The 25,688-nt window shown below is 40.1% G+C and overlaps 1 protein-coding gene and 1 long non-coding RNA gene across 2 annotated transcripts in view; one reads left to right on the top strand and one right to left on the bottom strand.

The window, feature by feature from the left end:
• Positions 1-19,497, bottom strand: part of LOC126427162 (zinc finger protein 234-like) — a 125,398-nt gene extending 105,901 nt beyond the window's left edge. The window contains exons 1-2 of the mRNA XM_050089387.1: positions 19,391-19,497; positions 17,674-17,757 (exon numbers count right to left, since the gene is read on the bottom strand). Of these exons, the coding sequence (XP_049945344.1) occupies positions 17,674-17,745 (72 nt within the window). The 5' untranslated portion in view covers positions 17,746-17,757; positions 19,391-19,497. The remainder of the gene's footprint in view (positions 1-17,673; positions 17,758-19,390) is intronic.
• Positions 19,498-19,958: 461 nt separating this feature from the next.
• Positions 19,959-25,688, top strand: part of LOC126427163 (uncharacterized) — a 117,200-nt gene continuing 111,470 nt past the window's right edge. The window contains exon 1 of the long non-coding RNA XR_007576544.1: positions 19,959-20,063. This is a non-coding gene — a long non-coding RNA (uncharacterized LOC126427163). The remainder of the gene's footprint in view (positions 20,064-25,688) is intronic.

Below are 25,688 nucleotides of genomic sequence, written 5' to 3'. Positions count from 1 at the left end.
GAATAAAAACATCCAATGCTGGAGTTCACATACATGGAACCATTAAGGGAACTACTCATTAAAACAGGAAATCATAGCTTGAGTCTTGGGACTTGGTACCAATTTTCATGTAACTTCATCAATGCTATCTCATTTAATTTTGATTTGCACTTATAATGTAGAGAAGCAATTCTACAAACTCACAAACTAAACTACTTCACCTGCTCAAAGATAATGTTTAAATCCATATGGGTAAAGTGTAACAAAATATTCTATTTTACCAGTTTCCTCGTTTCCAACCTGGAGCATACTGTAATACTGTAACCCTTGTTATCTTTACCCTAAAGTAAAAACAGGACTGCTAAAGTGAATACACACACAATTGATTACCATCTCATTATTTTCACCACAACTAAACAAGATTACTTCCACGTAGTCATATAAATTCTAAAATTACCTCTTTATTCACACCCTCCTCCAACTCCTCTTTTACATTCATGCTACATGGATAATCTTGGCCCTGTGGCAAAACTAACAAACTGTAATAAGTACTTTTAAGCAGTCACAGTCCTCCCATATTATATAAAATGTATCACACAGATAAACCCCAACCATCACACTACTTTATAACTAAATAGTAGTTATTGTTAAGTGTTCTCTTTTGAGTTCAAAATTCTGAGTGGCGATTTCACTATGGTATACTTCAATGGGAGGCAGCAAAAAATTGTAAGACTGATTAATGACAACGCCTTTGAAAATTCATTATGATCTTTCATTTCAGCCTTCTCCCTATGCTATTGTTTTCAATCATATTTTCTAGCTTCATTATCTACATATGCATATAATGGTAGTGTAATGAAGTAAAATAACACAGCTACTACCTGAAACAATGACTTCAATGTTGTTCATAAAATCAATGTTGTTCATATCAAATTACAATACAGTTTAAACCAACTGTGTGGGGGAGCAGAAACTGGACTGTCAAGTGCCACATCACTCATACTACTTTTATGATCAGAATAATAAAATGTCTAGAACAGTTACATCAAAACCTTGTTGCACTGAATGCTTATTTAAGATAAAATTATTAAACGCACACACCCTACGTTGGCACACTACTTAATACTATTCTAACTTCATGAATTCCTTTTGGTGGGACAAGCACGTTTCTAACAGAACAAAAAGAGAGAGTAGGCTACAGGCTACACCAGTCCTATTCTGTGGATCTGAACTATGGGTTTTACTTGCTAATCTCAAAAAAAGACAAAGTTCTGGAAAGATTATTTATGGAACAGCACCAGCATATCAAGACTGAAATGAGAACAAATGAAACAGTGATAGCATAGGAAGAAAATCATTAAACTGATATTGGGATCTGTTGAGGATGTTAGATAATTAGCAGCCAAAGAATAATTTTTTATTGGAAATCGTCTTACTGATAGAAACAAAGTAGACCACTTAACTTTCAGAAAGAGTATATCGACAAAATAATGAAGCAAAATGGTGTACACAAAGAAGATGCCTTGAAGAGAGATGCTGGGCAAAAGATAGAAAGACATCTTATTAATTGATTTTTGTATTAATTAACTGCCTACAATAATACGAAAATACTAGTACAAATAATGATCATTATGATTTTATTATTATTACTATCTGAGGCATGGCGGGGTACCTCTTTGAATTCCCATCCTGCACCTGGTGATGTCACTTCTTTGGCTTGGAGCTCGGGGCGCCATGGGGCACGATAAGGGCCACGCAGGGTACGTCAACAGTATTTGCCATTCAGCCACAATTGACAGAATGGATGACTAATAGCCCTTCAAAAGTTCTGTCAAGTTAATAATTGCAGGCACATGTGTTAATGAAAGACAGTACATTGGTGTGGTCTTGGCTATCTGTATTTGCTATTTGTTCTTCTCTGTGGAAGTCACATTATGCAACAAGCTTTCTCATCTGAAAAACTGCGCGATTTCAGTTGTGTTGCATGACTTAATACCTTGTGGCATTGCCTTGGAAGGGGTTAGGGCAGTGTCTAGCAACTAGACAAGCTTGTTATTGCTATTCAATTCCCCATGTTTAGCAGTGGATTCGATGATTTGGTAATCCTGAATACTGTTTTAAGCGTGACCATGTTTAGCCTTAGACCGAGTTTATGATGAGAATCATCTGACGAGTCCATTGATCTACCCAACTATCGTGGCCGTGCAGTTGTATTAAGTGAGAATGACAGTGGAATTTAGATGCTCCTTAGTCTGCTCCAGTTTTCTACTGTTGTGGCACACTTTGATTGTTTTGGACTTGGACTCAGGGCATGCTTATCATGCTGTGGCTGTTAACATTGCCTCTGTATATCAGCCTCAGGGAATTCACCACTGCCAGCTACCGATAGGCTGCCTTCACTCAAGTTGCGTAAATCACTATTCGAAATTTGTACTAAAATTTTGTACATTTTGATTTTTGGGGGTTTGTTGGGTCGAGTGGCTTTGCTGTACATACTGTCGAGCACTGTTAGAATGGTCACATGCTGATCATCTCTATGTGAATCACACGTCACTTCAGATGTCATCCAGACTTGTGAAAATATAGCCTGTTGGTAAGTAACAGGCACATTTAACGCTCAGAGACTGGAACAAGCAAAAGTGTGTAAAACCATCAAGTGTTACTGAGCTCTGAATGTTTTTCGTGTTCGTTCACTGGCCATTTGTGAGGTGGAGAGTGAAAGAAATGTATTCCATCTCTGGGTGAGTTATTGCTTACCAGATTTAATTGTTCAAGTGTTTGTTATTTTAAAGTTGTCATGAAGTGAGCTTTTCTCACCTGTTATTTATTTACTGCTACAAGTAGGTTCTAACTACTAATTACTAGTCCTCCTTTTTAAAGGGTGTTCTTGAGCTGCTATGCATGCACATTCACATACTGAATCACTTAGGGATTTTCTACAGTATGTCTTAATAGAATTTTCACTGTGTCTGAAGCCAGTTATATCGATCGGTGCACGCTCATTCTCTTTTTAATTACTTAACTGCTCACTGGTGCAAGATTTAGAAACTTGCTCTGTCTGTCTGCCTGAAGGTAGCTCTAGAAATCAGTGCATCTGTTTACTTTATTAAATTATCTAGATGCAATTGGAGGTGTATTTTAAGAATTTCCTTTTTCTAGGGGTCCCGAGGCAGCTATAAATTGCTCTGTCTTCCAGTATAGCTATTCAGTTTTAACCTTTGAGATGAGTTATGATTCTGTGTTGTCTTAAAGAGCCATCTGTTTCCATATAATTATTTGTTGAAGCATTTTCTCATTTGCGGTTTGTGAAGATGGAAATTTTGAATCTAAAATCTAAGAACTGGTGTCAGACACAGCTTTAGTCGTTAACTATTGCTTTATTTAAATTGTCACAAAACTAAGGTGTGTAATGTCTTAAATTTGAAAGTTCGGAGTGGTGTTTGTAATCCTGCTAATGTATCTGACTTTAGTTATTATTCTTAAATAAAAACATTTTAATAAACAATGGAGACTCATGTGAACCCCAATCCATCTAGTCGTTCCACTTAATTTTCCCTTTTCCTGCTGGATGTTTGGTTGGTAACAGGCAATGGTTATTTTCCTGGAAGTAAAGTGGGAAGGTGTCATACTGTCATTCACCACGAGGTGTGTGTTTGCAGGTATCCACTGCGGAACATGGGGTCCCACAGCTGTCCCAGTTTGTCCTCATTGAAAAATCAACAGTTTATCTACGAATTAAAAGTTTGTCAGCTTCCATGTAAGGGCGGTGTGCCCAACTTGTGGACGACCCCTTGGTGATTAGTGCCAACTGCACCATGGAGGTACATGTTGCACTAGCTGCCTGAGCTCTGGCCATGACAATCTTGTGTCAGAATGTAGTGTGTTTAGAAAGTAGTCAGCCCCATCATAAGCAAATACATATAATTCAGGCACAATTGATCCATTGGGATAATCACTTGTGCAGTATTGCACAATGTAATCTCTATTCTGAGCATATTACATTAGCTCTGCAGTTACAGGGACAGCTGCCTTTATTTAGACAAATTAGGAGATATAGGTGGTGAACAAGATTCTCCCACCGACATATAACTGCTGGAAGTAGTAGGAATGCTACGGACACCTATAAGGACCTCAGGAGAATTAATTTGGGAAATTACCATACCAAATAATGTTACTGCTGCAAGCTATAATGGAACTTTCAATGTAGAATTTAAAGACAGGTAAAATCCATCATATGGATAATGGTCAAATTTATGTTTCATGCTGACACTTTGGCCATCACTGAAAATGTTGTCGTTCAGACGCTGTACCCCCTGTGTTAAGCCATGTTTTCAATCGAATTTTACATGAAAGTGCAACATCAAGGGAGTTGTAAAAATCAATTTTTGGCCTGAAATTGTCACCTCGTATTAAGAGGCTACTTAGGCATAAACATTTTTGGCTATTGCAGTTTCCTCATGAACCTTTTCCTAGGTTCATAGATGAATGCATATGACCATTCCATACCTGGAATTGCAAGTCACAGAGATACAAATACTCAATAATATATTATAGAAAATGTGGCCACAGGACTGTTCATGGATTACCTTCGCTAATAAATGCACATCTTTTACTGAATTAGAGGCTTTGGTGTCTGCTATTGAAGTCTGAGTTTTGCAGACCAGCAGTGATGGGGGTTTAAGTGCCATTATCAGGATGGGGATTGAGATTCCAAGTAATTTAAAAGGGGACCACCCATAAGGAAAAAGTGTAGGATGTGTTTCCAGTGTAACAAAGATTGGCATTTTGTATGGCGATGTCTGGTGACATGGAAGGAGAATCAAACAGCTGACATCACACAGAATGGAAGAGGCACGGTAGTGTTCTACTGCCTAAGGGCTGGATCTGTGCCAAGTCCGAGGTACGGGAACCCCTGCCTTATTTTTGGGTACAACTTAACCAGGAACGAATGTGCACCCCCCTCAACTCTGGTAGTTCAGTTTCTTGTTTAGATTATCTGTGGCATTTGAAGTTCCGCCATACCTGTCAATTGCCTTGTTTGCATCCGTCCTCCCAATGTTGAGCTCTCACTGGGCACACATTGCCTCTGGTTGGCAAAACTGAGTATTGGAAAATTTTCTTGGACAGTGAAGTGGATAGTAAGTAAAAATCTTTCAGTGAACTTAATTTTGCAGTGTGTTTTTGTAAGTGGTAGTGGGTTTGTGCTAGTTTGTCAAGGCAGGGTTGTTTATTTTAAATTTAACCCAGCTGAAACATTCACATTGTGCTCCTGTCAGGTTGCCACAGGAATTCATAGTGTGTTACTGCAATGTTTGCCATTTCAGCTCAGTCACCTTCATCCAGTAGAGGTGATGCTGGTACTGGAAGTTTTTGATCGGTTACCACAGATCTTAACTAACAGATTGGACATCACTGATAAAATCCAGTACAAGATTTGCCTTACAAATGACATTCCAGAGAGGTTTTCTCCATCCCTCAACTTCAGCCTATGCTTCTACCATATTCTCAGTATCTATGGGCAGCATAGTATCTATGGGTTATTGTGCAGTTAATGAGAACACAGTTTTGGAATCTGTGCCACTTCCCAATCTGCATAATCGTTTATTTGGTTCAGTCAGGCTCAGTATTTTGCTGTCCTGGATCTCAATCTCGGATATTATCAGATCATGTTAACAGAGGATTTCAAGTATATTACTGCCTGCTGTACAGATTGGAACCTCCACAATTTTAACAGGGTGCCCTTTGGTTTTCCAACGGGAGTTACCATTATGTCTTGCCTTCTAGATTGTGTTTTTGGTGATTTCACATTCAAGTGTGTCTCTAATTACCAGATGGCATGGTTGTTTACAGTTCTAGTATGTCTGAAAACCTGCAACATCTTGAGGCAGTTCTGGTTTACCAGAGGGAGGTGGGACTTACTGTGAAGCCATCTAAAATGACACTGGCACATAGGTTTGATCCTTGGGACATCTTAGTTTCACTGATTGGATTGAAATTGACCAGGAGCGTACTAGTGATTTGCGAAAATTTCCAGCTCCTAGAAATAAAAAGCTGTGGCACGGTTCATAGGCATGACAAATTTTTTCGAAAGTCTGTGCCGAATTTTATTAAATTAGTGGGGTGCCTTAACGATTTAAGAAATTTCACATGGGATGAAAGTCATCCAGAATCTTCTGAAGCCATTAAGGTGGTGCTTAGTAACCCACTAGTATTAGACATACCAAATTTTGAGGTCATGTTCTTCTTGCAGACAGACACCTAATTCTTCTGGAGTAGAAAGTGGTAGCTGTCCTCCTACAGGAACAGAATGGCAGGGGAGGTGTTGCATGTTGATGCCCTATAGCAATGCACCTTGGGAACTTTCACCTGCGGAGATGAAATATTCTATGTATGAATGGGAAGCCTTGGCGGTTATGTTTGCCCTTAAGAAATTCAGATTTTATTTTGAACACCAGGAATTTTGTTTAGAGACTGACAATCAAGCTCTTAGTTAGGTTTTGGCTCATTATTTCCATAATAACCTCTTAGGCATTTATAAAACTGTTGTCAAGATCAGACGACACATCACCTGGTCCTCCCTGTATAAGCAAGCCTGGAGGTTGGTGGGGGTCAAGATCACTCAACATGTCACCTGGTCCTCCCTGAATAAGGCTGTCCACAGGTTGATGGAGGAGTGTGAGAGCCGTAAGGGAGCTGAGCCCAACTTGAATTCCCTCAAGTGGCTTTTAGAGCCTACCTGTTAGGAATGCCTGATGGATCAACTTTGTATGGATTATATAGGTCCACTTCATCAAGTGTGTGTGTGTGTATTAGGCACCTACTAGTTATCATGGATGACTTTTCTCGTTTTTTTGACACATTCCGAGCAGAGAAATGACATTCCTGGCAGCTGGCCAGCATTTGTTATGAATTTTTTCTGTTTCCAGGCCACCGAGGATGCTTGATAGCTTCTGTTTCCCAGCTATTTGTGAGGTTCTGCTTTGACAATGGAATTAAAGATGTGACCACAAATCCTTTTACCAGCATACTTTGCTGACCAGGTGAACTGCAAGTTGAAGGCTGTGCTTATCTTTCACAACAAGGCTCAGACAAAGTGGCTCAATTTTATCTTTAACACTGAACAACCCAAGTCCCTGGAGGCTGCTCCAGTATCCCTTATGTTAGCACATCCAGTCAATTTTCCTCTTGTCAACCTGTAGTCAATCAATGATTTGCTTCAAGAACAAGTCACCCTAGCAGTAACACAGCACAACTGGAGCCAGGCTAGACATAATACCAAAATTGCCTGTCACAGGTTATCCATCTGTTAGTAAGGGGCTAAACGGTTCATTAGAAAGGCTGGGGACACAGTGTTAGTCCGAAACCCTAATATTGCTGAAAAGGGGGAGTTAGGGTTCGATAGCAAGCTAGCTCCCCAGTTGTTGGGACCCTGTTAGATTGTCAGGGTGGTGAGTTCGGCAAACCTCCTGGTTCTGAATTTATGGATGAGTAAAGCCTCACACATGCACATTACTCATATCAAGGAGAGGCATATGTAAAGGGCTCCTTAATGGTGGGGACGGGGGATTTTGGTTTGGTGGAGGAGGCTGAACCACGGTGGGCTCCCTCTTCGAATTCTCACAGCTCAGAGCTCGTGGCACCAGTGGGCATTGTGGAGCAACAATGGGTGTAGAGGAACAGCAGTGGATCTCACGGGCAGTCGGTGTCTTAAAGCTGGACTGGAGGGTGAGTCATGCAGGGCTCGTGGGCAGCATGTACTGTTTAGCCGAACTTTATGTGGCAGTATCATTATACCATCACAATCATTACAATAATACAACCTTCTTTCAATAATGGTAACTGCCATAGGCTGATCAGCCCAAGATTATCATCACTCATCTAAAAGCTGGTATGTACACCTCTGGCACAGACAACAGTAGGGAGACATAGTGGCACAGACGCAATGAGGCCTTCATAGATCACTGGAGGAAGTTGGAACCATATTTATACAATCAGGCCACTTCATTCCCATAAATTCTGGAAGGGGGGATGATCTCTGACATTATGTTAAATCACATCCCATATCTGTTCAACCAGGTTCAGGGCTGGCGAGTTGGGTGGCCAACACATCAATTGGAACTCACCACTGTGTTCCTGAAACCACTCAATCACACTCCTGGCCTTGTGAAATGGTGCATTGTTTTCATGAAAAATGCCACACTCAATGCAAATACACTCCTGGAAATTGAAATAAGAACACCGTGAATTCATTGTCCCAGGAAGGGGAAACTTTATTGACACATTCCTGGGGTCAGATACATCACATGATCACACTGACAGAACCACAGGCACATAGACACAGGCAACAGAGCATGCACAATGTCGACACTAGTACAGTGTATATCCACCTTTCGCAGCAATGCAGGCTGCTATTCTCAATGGAGACGATCGTAGAGATGCTGGATGTAGTCCTGTGCAACGGCTTGCCATGCCGTTTCCACCTGGCGCCTCAGTTGGACCAGCGTTCGTGCTGGACGTGCAGACCGCGTGAGAAGACGCTTCATCCAGTCCCAAACATGCTCAATGGGGGACAGATCCGCAGATCTTGCTGGCCAGAGTAGTTGACTTACACCTTCTAGAGCACGTTGGGTGGCACGGGATACATGCGGACGTGCATTGTCCTGTTGGATCAGCAAGTTCCCTTGCCGGTCTAGGAATGGTAGAACGATGGGTTCGATGACGGTTTGGATGTACCGTGCACTATTCAGTGTCACCTCGACGATCACCAGTGGTGTACGGCCAGTGTAGGAGATCGCTCCCCACACCATGATGCCGGGTGTTGGCCCTGTGTGCCTCGGTCGTATGCAGTCCTGATTGTGGCACTCACCTGCACAGCGCCAAACACGCATACGACCATCATTGGCACCAAGGCAGAAGCGACTCTCATCGCTGAAGACGACACGTCTCCATTCGTCCCGCCATTCACGCCTGTCGCGACACCACTGGAGGCGGGCTGCACGATGTTGGGGCGTGAGCGGAAGACAGCCTAACTGTGTGCGGGACCGTAGCCCAGCTTCATGGAGACGGTTGCAAATGGTCCTCGCCGATACCCCAGGAGCAACAGTGTCTCTAATTTGCTGGGAAGTGGCGGTGCGGTCCCCTACGGCACTGCGTAGGATCCTACGGTCTTGGCGTGCATCCGTGCGTCGCTGCGGTCCGGTCCCTGGTCGAAGGGCACGTGCACCTTCCGCCAACCACTGGCAACAACATCGATGTACTGTGGAGACCTCACGCCCCACGTGTTGAGCAATTCGGCGGTACGTCCACCCGGCCTCCCGCATGCCCACTATACGCCCTCGCTCAAAGTCCGTCAACTGCACGTACGGTTCACGTCCACGCTGTCGCGGCATGCTACCAGTGTTAAAGACTGCGATGGAGCTCCGTATGCCACGGCAAACTGGCTGACACTGACGGCGGCGGTGCACAAATGCTGCGCAGCTAGTGCCATTCGACGGCCAACACCGCGGTTCCTGGTGTGTCCGCTGTGCCGTGCGTGTGATCATTGCTTGTACAGCCCTCTCGCAGTGTCCGGAGCAAGTATGGTGGGTCTGACACACCGGTGTCAATGTGTTCTTTTTTCCATTTCCAGGAGTGTACTTTCAGAAAAGACTTCCTGACACTTAAACGTTTACTCAATGGGAAACATGATCGTCACAAAGGAGTGGACCTAACATGAACCATGGACCGTGGCACTGGTAGCGAGGCTTGTGTGCCTCAGCAATACAGATAGTCGTTCCGTAGGTGCAACCCCAACGGAGGGGTATCTGTTGTGGGGCCAGACAAACATGTGGTCCCTTAAGAGGGGCAGCAGTCTTTTCAGTAGTTGCAGGGGCGACAGTCAGGATGAATGACTGATCTGGTCTTGTAACATTAACCAAAACAGCCTTGCTGCGCTGGTACTGTAAACGGATGAAAGCAAGGGGAAACTATAGCCGTAATTTTTCACGAGGGGATGCAACTTTACTGTCCATTAAATGATGATGGTGTCCTCTTGGGTAAAATATTCCGGAAGTCAAATAGCCCCCATTCAGATCTCCAGGATGACATCGTTATCAGGAGACAGAAAACTTATGTTCTACAAATTGGAACATGGAATGTCAGACCCTTTAATCAGGCAGGCAGGTTAGAAAATTTAAAAAGGGAAATGGATAGGGTAAAGATAAATATGGTGGGAATTGGTTAAGTTTGATGGCATGAGGAATAAGACTTCTGGTCAGATGAATACAGGATTATAAATACAAAATCATATAGGGGTAATGGAGGAGTAGGTTTAAAAATGAATAAAAAACAGGAGTGTGGGTAAGCTACTATGAACAGCATAGTGAATGCAGTATTGTAGCCAAGATAGACACAAAGCCCACACTTACCACAGTAGTACAAGTTCATATGCCCATATGCCAACTAGGTCCCCAGATGATGAAGAGATTAAAGAAATGTCTGATGAGATAAAAGAAATTATTCAGATAACGAAGGGAGACGAACATTTAATAGACATAGGGGATTGGAATTCAATAGTAGGAAAAGGAAGAGAAGGAAAAGGAGGAGGTGAATATGGAATGTGGGTAAGGAATGAAAGAGGAAGCCGTCTGGTAGAATTTTGCGTAGAGCACAACTTCATCATACACTATGTGCTGAAAAGCTTCGGGCCACTCCCAAAAACTTACTTTTTCATATTTGGTGCGTTGTGCTGCCACCTACTCCATATCAGAGACCTCAGTAGTCATTATACATCGTGAGAGAGCAAAATGGGGCGCTCCGCGGAGCTCATTGACTTTGAATGTGGTCAGGTGATAGGGTGTCATTGGTATCACATGTCTGTATGCGATCTTTCCACACTCCTGAACATTCCTACGTCCACTGTTTCTGATGAGATAGTGAAGTGGAAGCATGAAGGGACACATGCAGCATAAAAGCATACAGGCCAATCTTGTCTGCTGACTGAAAGATACTGCCGACATTTGGAGAAGGTTGCAATGTGTAATAAGCAGATATCTATCCAGACCCGAAAGAACTGCAAAAAGGTAGGAATTGTAAGAGATGGGATCTGGATAAAGTGAAAGGATCAGAGATTGTAGAGTGTTTCAGAAAGCACTAGGGAACCATTGACAAGGACATGGGTAAGAGATACAGCAGAAGAGGAAGGGTAGCTTTGAGAGATATCTAGTGAAAGTAGCAGAGGATCAAGTAGGTAAAAAGATGAGGCTAGTAGAAATCCTTGGGTAACAGAGGAGATACTTAATTTAATAGATGAATGGTGAAAATATAAAAATGCAGTAAATGAAGCAGGCTGAAAGGAGTACAAACGTCTCAAAAATGAGACCGACAGGAAGTGCAGTATGGCTCAGCAGGGATGGTAACAGGACAAATTTAAGGATGTAGAGGCATATATGACTAGGGGCAAGACAAACACTGCCTACTGGAATACTGAAGAGACCTATAGAGGGTCTATACAAGGGCGATGCACTTGCGGGCAATATTTTGAAAATGGAAGAGAACGTAGATGAGGATGAAATGGGAGATACGATACTGCGTGAAGAATTTGACAGTACTGAAAGACATAAGTTGAAACAAGGCCCTGGGAGGAGACAACATCCATTAAAACTACTGATAGCCTTGGGACAGCCAGCCTTGAAAAAAACTCTGCCATCTGGTCAGAAAAATGTATGAGACAGGCAAAATACCCCCAAACTTCAAGAAGAATATAATAATTGCAATTCCAAAGAAAGCAAATGTTGACAGGCATGAAAATTACCGATCTATCAGTTTAATAAGTCGTGGCTGTAGAATACTAACATGAATTCTGTACAGTCGAATGGAAAAACTGGTAGGTGCTGACCTCAGGGAAGATTAGTTTCGATTCCGTAGAAACGTTGGAACACGTGAGGCTATACCGACCCTATGATTTATCTTAGATGATAGATGAAGGAAAGGCAAACCTACATTTCTAGTATTTGTAAACTTAAAGAACCTTTCGACAATGTTGACTGGCATACTCTCTTTCAATTCTGAAGGTGGCAGTCGTCAAATGCAGGGAGTGAAAGGCTGTTTACAATTTGTACAGAAACCAGATGGCAGTTATAAAAGGGGAGGAGCAAAAGGGAAGCAGTGGTTGGGAAGGGAGTGAGACAGGGTTTTAGCCTATCCCTGGTGTCGCTCAGTCTGCATATTGAGCAAGCAATAAAGGGAACAAATGAAAAATTTTGAATCGGAATTAAAATCCAGGGAGGAGAAATAAAAACTTTGAGGTTAGTCAATGACATTGTAATTCTGTCAGAGACAGTAAAGGGCCTGGAAGATCAGTTGAACAGAATGGACAGCACATTCAAAGAGGGATATAAGACGGACATCAACAAAAGCAAAACAAGAATAATGGAATGTAGTCGAATTAAATTGGGTGATGATGACAGAATTACATTATGAAATAAGACAATTAAGGTAATAGATAAGTTTTGCTATTTGGGGAGCAAAATAACTGACGAAGGTTGAAGTAGAGAGAATATAAAATGTAGTCTGGCAGTGCCAAGGACAGCATTTCTGAAGAAGAGAAATTTGTTCACATTGAGTATACATTTAAGTGTCAGGAAGTCTTTTCAGAAAGTATTTGCATTGAGTGTATCCATGTATGGAAGTGAAACAAGGACGATAAATAGTTTAGACAAGAAGAGAACAGAAGCTTTCGAAATGTGGTGCTACAGAAGAATGCTGAAGATTAGATGGGTAGATTATGTGACTAATGAGGAGATACTGAATAGAATTGGGGAGAAGAGGAATTTGTGGCACAACTTAACTATAGGGTGGTGTACAAAATGTGTTACCAATTGTTTCTTTTACAATTTACACCACACATTAGATACTCTGCTGGGATCTCTACAGCAGTACCAGCAGAGCTTGGATAAACAAATGAGTTACGAAATGACATGTAATTCACGATACTGCCACTAGGAGACTAGTAACCAGCAATGGCTGACAATGGAAGACTGACAACATAGCAACGATCGGCAATTATGTTACTTTTTCATGAAACGAAAAGCCTTGTTGTGACTCACAGGCGTTTTCGACAACAGTTTAACACACGATGGGTCCCTTGCAAGAAGACCATTCACGGGTTGTACGATAAATTTGTACAGGAAGGAACAGTATTGGAATCGAAGCAACCTCGGCCTAAGCCTGTTTGTTCGCCAGAGAATATTTAAGCAGTACGAGTTGCTGTACAGAGAAGTCCCGGGAAATTGTGTAGAAAGGCAGCAGTGCAACTGGGAATACCCAGTCGCTCCATTCAATGCGTTCTTAAAAGTGGCCTCCACATGTACCCATACAAGATGACCTGTGCACAGAAGCTCACTGAAGAACACAAGCAGCAGAGACTACTGTTTGCTCAGTGGGTGGAGGATAGGGAAGAAACTCTCAACAACGTTTGGTTTTCAGATGAGGCGCATTTTCATTTAGATGGTGTGGTTAACAAACAAAATGTACACTTTTGGGCCACTGAAAACCCACAAGTGCTTCATGAACGACATTATGCTCCGAGGATTATAGCGTGGGCAGCAATTTCCAGTCACGGACTTACTGGACCCTTTTTCTTTGAAGAAACTGAACAGCGAACGTTATTTGAGCATGCTTCGCAATAGATTCATTCCACAGCTTCTTGCTACTGCCTTGCCCTTCAACACACAGTGATTCATGCAAGATGGAGAAAGGCCACATACTGCAAACACTGTGTTGGAGTTTTTACACAAGCATTTCGACATGCGGATCATTTCACTCAGGTTTCCAGGTTGCTTCAATGATGGACAAAATTGGCCCCCCAATAGTCCAGACCTCAATCCATGTGACTCTTTTCTTTGGGGGTACCTAAAGGGAAAAAAATTCCTGAACTGTCCACGTGATTTAATGGAGCTCACAAGACTTATTCTTTAAGCTTTCAGTGAAATTAGGGAAGACATGTGCTGTAGGGTACTCACTAACTTCAGCGTTCCTTTGAAGAAAGTTGGGAAACAAAATGGTGGGCATATTGAGCATGTACTGAGTTAGAACAAATCTCCATGGATGGCTCTTCATTATAGCATATGTTCCTTTCGGATTGTATTGACAATAAAGTTTATATTCAAAAACAAAATGGTAACACATTTCGTGCGACACCCTATAGAAGAAGGGACTGGTTGGTAGGACAGGTTCTGAGCCATCAAGGGATCATCGATTTAGTATTGGAGGGAAGGGTGGAGGGTGAAAATCAGAGGGAGACCAAGACATGAATACACTAAACAGATTCAGGAGGATGTGGGTTGCAGTAGTTACTCGGGGATGAAGAAGCTTGCACAGGATAGAGTTGCATGGAGAGCTGCATCAATCCAGTCTTGCCACTGAAGAGCACAACAACAATAGAAGGGGTGGATGTGCTTTGCAACCAGTTTACAATACTTCTTTTGTGACACAGTGCCTCACACAAGCTCCACTGGACCCATGGGTGCCCACATAGTTGTTTCCCAGAGTATAATGGAGGCCCCTACAGTACAGGAGTCAAGAGGCTCTTCCCCTTGTGGGTGACGGAAATGCACCCTCCCAAAGGCACGATGATGGTATCAGGATTCATCAGACCACGCAGTGCTCGGCCATTGTGCCAACATCCAGTGCCAATAGTTACATACCTATTTCAGTTGTTGTCGATGTCATGGCGTGGGTCATCAGCGGCACAGACTCATCATTAGGAGTGTTTGGAGCATTGTGCATTCAGACACAATTGTACTCTGCCCAGCATTAATGTCTGATGTTAGTTACACCACAGTTTGTTGCCTGTCTTGTTTTACCAGTCTGCCTAGCCTATGATGTCTACCATCTGTGATGAGGAGTACTTGCCCAGCCCCATAACGTCTGGCCATGGTCTCACCTTTGTTTTGCCATGTGTTGAAGACAACTGCCATAGTACTACTTCAACACCCGGCAAGGTGTGCAGCTTCCATAACGTTCATACCAAGCCTTCAGGCCATCAAAATCTGCTCTTGGTCAAACTCAGATTGTGCGCATTTCCTATTTTACAACAAGACAAGATGCTCACTGATACTCCATACAACGTGTGTGTGTCTGACTAGAAGACAAGGTGAGATGCTATTACCTGGATGAGTTTATACTGACAGTAGATCAGTGATCATAATGTTTTGGCTGCTGTGTATATGGATTTAGTATTATGACTTCCAAGTGGATGCTGGGCAATGCCAAGGGAACCATTCTGCAACATTTTAGGCAACTGTAAAATGCATCAATTTATTACAAGGGTGTGCCAGAAAATAATGCCTCCAAAATTTTGATTCTGTTCTTAATATCAGTTGTCATGCATATGACACTGTTGATGTTACCACTTTGCTGACAGAGTATGCAGCACCCTCCTGATGAACAGTTCTGAACCACAGGGTGTGTGTGCGTTATTTAACTGTGTCAGCATGTGACAAAACCCTCAGACAACAGAGCACCATTTCAAATAGTTCATACACATGTGGGGCACCCTCTCCTTCAGCATGACAATGCCAGACCATACACAACTTTTTTTTTTTTTTTTTGCACCTGCAACAGTCTGACGCCTTTGATTCATTATTATTGATCATCCTCCATACTGACCCAGTTTGAGCCAATGAATTTTCAACTGTTTGCAAAACTTAAAGAACACCTTCAGGGACTCAACTTTGATAGAGATGAATTAGTGCGAGCGTAGGTGAGGCTGTGGGTCTGCCAACAAAGTCAAGCATTCTACAGTGACAACACCAACAACCTGGTGTCTCACTGGGAGAAAGGTGTTCAGTGCCAAGGTGACTATGTTTGAAATAAATATACAAGCACGAAGAATAAATATGTTAAATATTAAGTTTGTTTTAATTAAAATGCTTCAATAATTTCCGAATAGAAATTTTGTGTCATTACTTTCCAGCATGTGCTCATGCCCAAAATATACACCAATTAAAAATTAACATTTAATTAATTTGGTAAATAAGGTGGCTTTCAACTGATACAATGTTAAGGTCATAGGGAAGTTCAGTTCATCGACTAACATAGCACACAGAGTATGAGAAGACTTCTTGTAGGTAAAAAGTTACGTTATGGGCACCATTTGGATGTTTTGGTTAACATTAGGCTGTGCTACTGATCAATTTGTTACCATATCCTTTACTTGGCTTTCACATTTCTAGACTTTGTCAGCTCACTGCCACACTGCCACTTTTGAACATAGGCTAAGCCTTGAGATGCACTATGAATCAGACTCCCACTACAACCAATGTTACAAGGGGGGAGTGGGTCTAGAACCACATTTTAACCTTGTAGCCTTTGAATAGTTCTCCAGTTTAGGTCCAAAGTCAATGGATCTTCAAACTGCTCTTCATTTACATGATGTGTGTTGTGCATACATATCATCCTGAATGCCAAACCATCATTACATCAGGGTTCAAAGTCAAAGCCTGAACTGTGTTGGGTCTGACCACTCTTTTACTGTATTTAATAAAATTTAGTATATTTATTTTCCTATCATTTCCTCACAGTGATTGTTTAGGATTACTGTTGTGATAATGCTTGTCAAATGAATTGCAAGCTGTTCACATAGTTTGTATAATCTATAATGAAGTACTCACATATATTCAAATGCAAATGCTGCATTAATGTTATCCCAGTGCTTCTGCAGTTGCACTCAATATGGATGTTGAAACAGATTTTTTCAGCACAGATAGTTCACAAGAAGTTTGCGTGATTGTGTCAGTGCGCTCAATTCTCATTTGCAGGATAAAAATACTAGTGGCACCAAGTGAATTTGTTTGCTGCTGATAGGTGAATACCCTACAACTGGTTGCACTACATCAGATTTCAAGTGACATGTATATGTAAGATTATTTACACCAGTAACTGTAACATTGTGACAGTTTCACAAACAATATGCGTAACAATGTGCAGCAAATGCAGAAAGTGGTTATGAAGAAACCTGTCAATATTTGATGTGTAGCCCCACGGCTTCATCAAAACTTTGCTGCCAACATACAAATTCATTCTGCTGTGTAACAATTTATGCTTCCATGTGACATTTGTCTGAAATTTAACTTTACCGCTGAGAGTTCTACTTACATATGGTTCACATATTCAAAGTAAACAAAATGTACTTCTCAGATTAGTGACCATGCGAGTGTCACTTCAAAATTATTTATAAATAATTTATTTTACATTATCAGTAAATAAATTACAATTCTCATTCCATACCACGATACACTGCATTAACTGCAGCCATACCATTTATAAATTTAATGGCACTGCTAAGGTTCACTACAGTCATAATTATTCTTAAGTTGCACATTAATGTTGTCATTTAAAAGAAGTGTATCAGAGCAGAATATACCCACTTTATGGCAACCAGTTTATCAGTATAATTGGGTTGTGCATTAAAAAAGTTTTCCATGTTTACTAAACATTAAATTGAAACTCTTGCTCAATTCTATGTGAGGTTTAATACAAGGCTTATTTCAATGCACTGTGCAAAATGTCATATTTAAGACAGTAAGTTCATCAGTTTAGTAAACCTAATTATTCATGTTTCCAGCTGTATGACATCAATTGTATGTATTCACGCATCACACTGCACACAGAAATTAATGAAACCCTGTTAATAAATACAAGTAAGCCACTTACTATGAAGTGTAACTCAGTTTGTACTTCATGAGTTTCCTCTTTTTTTATCCACTTAGTTGGCTCCTGGTCCATCGCTTCTACAGTCTGAAAAGAAAAAGCAATCAGATAATAAAAGTTTCTGGCCCACTCAGTTTCCGTTTTTACCATGAGGTATAGCTCAAAGGCAGTATTTTCACTCATATATTGCGTGCAGTAAATGGGTGATTACACAGGAAACAGATTCAAAGTGGCTGAGGAAAAGTGTGTTCATTGATATAAACTCATTCACATTTTGCAGGTCATGAAGAGTGAGAGCAATCATAAAATAACATGCAATGGAAACTGAGCATTTAAAGTTGCTACTGCTTCTTTGTAACACTGGCTCATGGATACCATCCTGTTGTGACAATTATGGAAGATGTGTAATTTTGTGTGCATGCATTAACTTCGGCATTACAAACAATCACAGCAGTAAATAGATTGCAGCGATATTACTTAACAACATCATATATTTCATTCTATACTTGGTTCATTGTGTTAATTTCAGTGTGATAGGGACATGAAGAAAATCCGGATATACGGATTGTTTATCAGTGAATATGCATTTTCAACGTAGGCATTACCTTGAAACTTACTTCATCTGTATTCATTCACAGATGTATGCTCAATTTACAGGAAGCGTCATCATTTTAGAATCTTTACCTGCTATTAAAGGAAACCAATACCTGCTGTAGACTGCACATTGCAATGCGGAAGTTCTCATTCTTGATTACCATCAAGATTAAACATTGGTTAGCATTTTCTAACAAAACTGATTTACTGAAACGACTTCATACTAACTGTAAATATGATGAATGATCTATTGAGTTCTGATGACATGTAATGCTTTACGTTAGGCAGATTATAGTTAATCTGTACCTTGCATCTCGCCAGTTCGTAAATGATGTTGCAGTACTCTTATACAGAACTCCATTAAAACCCACACACTACAACAAACTGGTATTTACATATGATTACACGAATACTAACGACACGAATAATCAAAGCACAGCGAAAACTAACAAAATGCAACAGAATTGCAGAATTTCCTTTCATGCGAACATACTCAAACCATGAAATGATGTAGTAACTGTGGGCACTTTAAAAAATGCTTACGTTAGCCCTAAGATCTGGAGCCGCTTTATGTCTACATCACATCACAGAAAATTATCATCACAATCATTATTACTGCTAAGTAAGTCAAAATAAGCGCACTAACATGGGCAACCTTTGAATTTCACTGTCAGCCTTTTCTCGTTAGCCACGAAGTATATGAGGACATTACTTCGTAGACAAACTGCTCCTGACAGCACGTCACACACTCAGCCGTTTCTTTTACGAAGATACACGTAGCGATTTTAACGGTCAGGCCAAAAACAAGCACTAACAACTCAGGTATTTAGTTGTTACGAACATAACCTGAAAAATTACAACATTCACACACCGTCACCAAGCACACTATAGGTGATGTGATCACAATTAAATACAGAATAAAATCTCATCCTTATGTACCCATTAAAAATTAAAACATAAAAAAGAGCAGCCTCAAACAGCAGAGTCATCACAAGATATTCGTGAACTATTACACTCATCAAACTCAACTGTTACTGTGATAGAAATTAAGTACCACGTTAATTTACTTCCGAAACACATTTCTTCACTTATTCTTGTTTGCAGTTTAGAAACGCTTATAAATTACCTGGAAAATGTCACACACAAATTTCCACAACACCACGAGGTTGCTGCTGACCACACAGTACACGAAAGGTGACAGTATCGCAGAACCAGCAGATGCATTCAAAACCAGCGTGAATCTTGTCGCTCGTGTGGCCAACAGCACAATTTTACGTCTTTTTCAGTGAGTGTTACGAGATATGTAATTAATAGTTTTTTCTGTATTTTCTATAGTATTTGCGTGCATTACTGTGAAATAGACTTGATAAATTGAAGATTTCAGTTTTTATTTGCGTCTGAATAGGAAAAGCGACGGACAGCTTAGCGTGTACGCAAACGTTTGTTTACATTCTTAAATTACATTGTTAATGCGCGGGATCATCAATTAAGTAGTGCACAATACTCAGTATCTACGTTTATTAGTGTCATTTAGACTCGATACATTGAACATAGCAGTTTTTATACATTTTATTAGGTCAATTTTCGCGTGTACGTGAACGTTTGTTTACATTATAAATACGATGGTTAATCAGTTTAAGTTAGTGTTGGATGCTCAGTATTCACGCTTATTAGTGTCATTTAGGCTCGTTACATTGAAGGTAGCAGTTTTTATACGTTTTATTAGGAAAAGTGATACTGACGGTGAACTCTAACGCCACTTGCATACGTTTGACTGGCGCAACCTGCAAGCGTTAACAGTTAAGTAGGCGTAAAATACGTGGTAAATTAGTGTTACACTAAAATGTCTGAGTAAATCAATGTTACAATAAAACTTCTGAGCCCTTCTTACATACGGTTTAGTTAGCAGAAAGCTAATACTCTCCTCGCCGTCTGCTTATTTTCCTTAGCTTGTTGTGGGCATTAGTGATCGTGTCCTGTGAGCCTATGGGTTCCTATAAAGTAGAACTCGTATTTGTGCTTTTCATTCTGAGCTCTTATTGTTAGCTAAAGGTTTTGTTTTGTACCTGCATCTGTCAGTGTACAATATTCAGTATTTACGTTTATTTGTGTCATTTCGACTCGATACATTGAATGTAGCCGTTTTTATAGTTTTATTAGGTCATTTTCGCGTGTACGTAAACGTTTGTTTACACTGTAAATGCGAGGGATAACCAGTAGGTGTAGTTTACCGCTGGTTACTGTTTAACATTTATAAACAACATTCACTATATAGCCCCTAGCAGTATACTGTAGGTCACTGTTTTTTTCTGTAGTATCCACTTGATAGCCCCTAGCAGCAACATAAGCACCAGATCTAGCTTCTACCATAAATTTTTATTGTTTTTCATTGTTGAGTGTCCTTTCTGCCACCTAGAGTGTAGTTGTTAACCTTGTGTGGCAGTAGGTTTCCTTAAGTTTCTTATAGTAAATCACATATTAGCTAGATGGATAGGGACTGTGTCTGTTCTGTGCGGATGCAGGAGGAGTTAGCCACAGTCCAAATGCAGCTGGAAACTTTGTTGGCGACAGTCAACTGGCTCCAGAGGGCCACCTTGAGGTGCGGTGGGGATGGGGTACCTGGGGCAGCCTTTTCTGTACTAGATGCGCGGGCAGGGGGGCGGGGGAGAGATGTCACAGCTCTCTGTCTCTGAGCCGACCTACACTAGTAACGTAAAACTGTTTATTTGCTGCCATTAATCATCAATGAGGAAAGAAGTCAACAAACCTAACTCAAAAACTTCATAAAAAGACTGAAAGCATTACAAAAACACACACATGGAAAAATATCCTAAATGTAAAACCAAAATGAACTCCCAACACTGAAAAGATAGTCAACAAAAATGTAATAAAGGAGAAATTTTTAAAAAGAAAATCTGAAACTAAATATAACGTGTCATTTCTTATTAATGTGCTCTATTTGTATGTATACAGTCAATTGAATAAAGTTGAAAAAAGGTTCAAGTCATGGCTGTGATACAAATTTTAATTAATTTCTTCAGCTTCTACAATTATTAAAGATAAAGCTGAGACTCATACACGTCAAGGAAACTTTAAAACCATCAGTTCATGAAATGAAAGAAAATGATCTGTTTTATGCCCAATTGTGCAATAAAATCTTCAAAGAAATGTAAATCCAAGTGTATGAAATATAGTTATTGATTTATGAATATTTCAATACCATAAACAGAGGATCATTTATAATTTTTGTCTGTCTGATGCAGTGTATGCGGTACTTTCACTCCTGTGCACTTCACACGTGTGAAAGAGACATCAAGGGACTCCAAACCTCCTGTTTGTGTATTAGTCAGTACAGTATCTTCTCTGAAAAATAACATGAAGAATGACAGAGAGCTTGGATCATTCCCTGGCTGATTGCTGTGTCCTAAGGACAAGTCTTCAAATGCGTGATTAAGTGGACTAAAATTATTTTTTTTCTAGTCAAATTTGTCACCACCCTTTCTTCCTCGGACAGACTATCAATTACATCTTGTTGACACAAGACTACATGTTACACTTGTTGAGGTACATGACTTCAAGACTGTCATGGTCAGAATCTGTGGAGGAGTTACCACTTGTATCAACATCGAATAATTCATCCCCACTGTCATGCTTCATAATTTCTTCCTCAATAAGAAGGGAACAACAACAACAACATATTCAATAGAAGGGCTGAAGATAAAAACATTTGGATCAACAGAGGCGTCCAATCCCACCCGTCGGCTTTGATCCGTGACGTAAGCATGTTGTGGTGTGTGACGTCATGACGGTGCGGAGTTTAGTTTATGAGTGTGTTGTGTTTGTAGCTGTCGTCTTGTTGCAGTTAGAGGTGTCCTCAAGTGGTGTGTGTATGGTCCGTGTATTATGTGGTGTATTGGGTTCATTTGGTTATCACTGCTTGAAGTGTGCATTTATCGGTCATGACTGTTATAGAAGAACAGAAATTGGTTTTACTGAGTTAAGAATCAAGTTTGTGTTGTGTTTATGTTATTGTGGTGTCATTTGCTGTTTGTTGAGTGGTAAGTCATTTAATTTAATTTGTGGCTTCTTTTGTTTGGTATGGGTATGTCTTTTAAGTTTAATTGGGTTAAGGTTGAGGGGGGGGGGGCTGGTTTGTTTTGGATGTGTTTTTGTTTGTTTGTTTGGCGGAGGTGGGGGGATTGGGGTTGCTGACCTAGTATGTAGTGCTGGAACTTTTTTGTGGTAAGTAGCCATTTTTTTGGATCTATTGTTTGCATGTTATGATGATTGGTGGGGTATTTGTGTGTTGTTGGGTCAGTGTTATTTACTGCATGTGTTGGTGGTTGGTGTTTTGTTATCAGCACTTGTGGTTGATTTATGTATCTTAGGGGAAGTACTTTATTTCAATTTTTTTGGTATTGTCAGTTGTATTTGAGTTATATAGGTCAAGGGAAGTGTCCAATTCCAATGACTCGTCGTAGCTACGTGTTTTGGTATTGTGAGCTGCCGTTGACCTATATAGGTCAAGTGAAGTGTCCGATTCCCATTTTTGATGGTATGTGTAGTCGCAGTGTTGCAATTTTTCTAGATATCAATTTTTCTTTTGTGGTATCGGTAATTGTGGTTGAGGTATGTAGATGAAGGGAAGTGACAGATTGCTGTGAATATTGTGAATGTAGTGGAATTGGGGAAATTTTGATTGGTTTTATGTTGTCGTGTGTGTGTGTGTGTGTGTGTGTGTGTGTGTGTGTGTGTGTGTGTGTGTGTTTTGTAATCGTGTTTACATAATGACCTCATAGGCGCCATATTGGAGACATTGTGAATGGTCGTGTCCGCCACATTGGTGACGTCATTGGTCAAAGCATATGGGTGGAATCGGACAGTTCTGTAATCCCAAACATTGATGAACACTAAGATGAAGTAAAATTGAATGCAGTGAAATAATATCGTAGTAGACACAGTACTACTACTACTACCAACTTAGTAGCCAGAACTGTGAGAAACTGCTAAAAAATAGGTTCAAAGCTCTATTGTGCACTTAAATTCATGAACAGTACACAGCTGCCTGTGAAGTTGCACATTTATACTTGTCATTAGTGGTCAGGGGGCAGCAGGATGGCTTAAGTTAACTCATCAATAGCGCTCAAGGAAAACCCACAAGCTGTGCTTAAACTCATCAGAAGTACCTGGTGACCGGCAGAACATGAAGACAGTACTCAACAACAATAGTTAAAGGACTAAGGACAGATGAGGCAGCGGTTGGCCAAGAAATTTATTTGGAGGGTAGGCCCTGAAATTGTCATTTTGTATATAGCTCAGTTGGTTAGTTTCATACTGCATCATGCGCAAAAACAAGTGTGTCCATTCATAGTAGTGAATCATATTAAAAAAAACTGAGTTATTAAAAACCAAGTTAAGGAAAAACTGTAGTGTCCTATGATTTCGAACCGAGCATCACAAGAAGTGAACCAAGTATGGCATATCCCTGGACAATGAGAATAACAATAAAGATGATGATGATGATGATGATGTAGTATTCCACATTAATATTAAAGGAAATAATTTTCAACAGACAAAACATCATGCTGCGTTAACTGAAGCCTGTGTCATTCGAAGGAATTAATTAATGCATTGTATATGTGCTATGCCAATCAACGATATCAATTCATTTTGAAATGTGAATTGACCACCTAGTATCTGTTAATGAGCAACTTAGGTGGCAACCACTGATCAATGCAACTAGCTGATAGTAATAATTTGAATCTAAGCTTGCTTGCTAAAGAGACTTGATTTTGTAACCCCAAATACAGACTCACATAAGTGCTAAGAGCAGACATTATCAACAAATATTGACTGCAATATCAGACAGTTCTGTGTCGCCTCGCTTTCACGCTAATGGAGGACATTTTGAACATTTCCTGTAACACAGTGTTTGAAGTCACGCTGGTACATTCTGTTGCTGTGTGTTTCCATTCCATGATTAATGTGATTTGAAGAGAAGTAATAAAATGAGCTCTAACATGGAAATTAAGCGTTTCCGGACACATGTCCACATAACATATTTTCTTCCTTTGTGTGTGAGGAATATTTCCTGAAAGTTTGGCCGTACCTTTTTGTAACACCCTGTATAATAACCATTTTGATTTTTCCAGCATAATTATTCATAGTTTTCTTATCAGGTTGCCTACAATGTATCTAATTGACTGCCATTTCTTATGAGATGCTATTTCTCAATAATGACATGCCTCACTACTTCATTTTCATCACTGGCACCACAGCCCGCACACAATGCATTAGGGGCAGCATTGATGTGCCTGCTACATATGTCACTCCATATTTTGATCTACATAATATTGCTATCTACATAAAACAGTATCAATCAATAGCTCACAGAGTAAATTTCATACATGAGATATTTCATCTACCTTTTTTCAATTACTGTAGAAGTAACATGGGGTCAAATTTCTGACACTACTCTGTTTGTTTTAGTGTAACTGAGACCATGTACACAAAATATGAATCATTCTGTATAGAAAGTGAACATTTCAGAAGTAATTTTCTGTTAATCAGTAATGTAACAAAACAAATCTGTAAGCATGTAAGACTCTGAAACCCTTAACATGGGATTATAAAAGAAAGAAGTTATTTTGAAATAACAAATGAATGGAGAGGTGAAACAATTAGTAATAGGGTAAAAGGAACTACTACTATCAATAAGTAAGATATTGTAACAGACTACTGCACACAATGAAGTAGAGGAGTATATATGTAAAATAAGTTACAAATGTAAGACAGGACACAAGATAAGATAAAAAATACAACATTATAACAAGGTTTATGGTACATTAATAAATAATCTAGAGAAAATTTATAACTGGTAGAAAATAAACTTTTTCTCGCTTGCATTGAAATTTCAACACAAAACTTTCCAAGAACAGACTTAACTCTGTCAAAATTTTAGGTCTGGTACTAATTTTATATTAACCACAACAGAGCAGAAAGTAAAAAAGAAGTCCATAAATGGAAAAAAAGTCGTTAAGATTTGAGCGTGATGCTATGTCATCGCTAAAAGCATGCACAGTATAAGTGCTATCTTACGTCAATTTCGCCTCAACTTTCCAAAGTATCTAAAGAATCAAGAGTTGTACTCTTATACAGAATGGGTAATGCTGAATATATAAAATTGTACTTAGGAAACTTGGGCAATAGCCTCAGACCACAGGGCACATACAGCTACTTCTGCATTTGATCACTTGGGCCTTAGAAACACAAATGTTTCTACAACTTCTTAAACAGTGACAATAAACTGCAGAACTCTGGGATCACGATCTAGGTTAGTGGAGTTGCAAGAGGAGTTAATTAAGACCAAATAATATGTAAAAAGGTTATCAGAAGCGTTGAAAAAAATCCAGACCAAATGGAAT

Source organism: Schistocerca serialis, chromosome 11, assembly GCF_023864345.2.
Source record: "Schistocerca serialis cubense isolate TAMUIC-IGC-003099 chromosome 11, iqSchSeri2.2, whole genome shotgun sequence".
Classification (NCBI taxonomy): domain Eukaryota; kingdom Metazoa; phylum Arthropoda; class Insecta; order Orthoptera; family Acrididae; genus Schistocerca; species Schistocerca serialis.
This window is presented reverse-complemented; position numbering and strand designations above follow the sequence as displayed.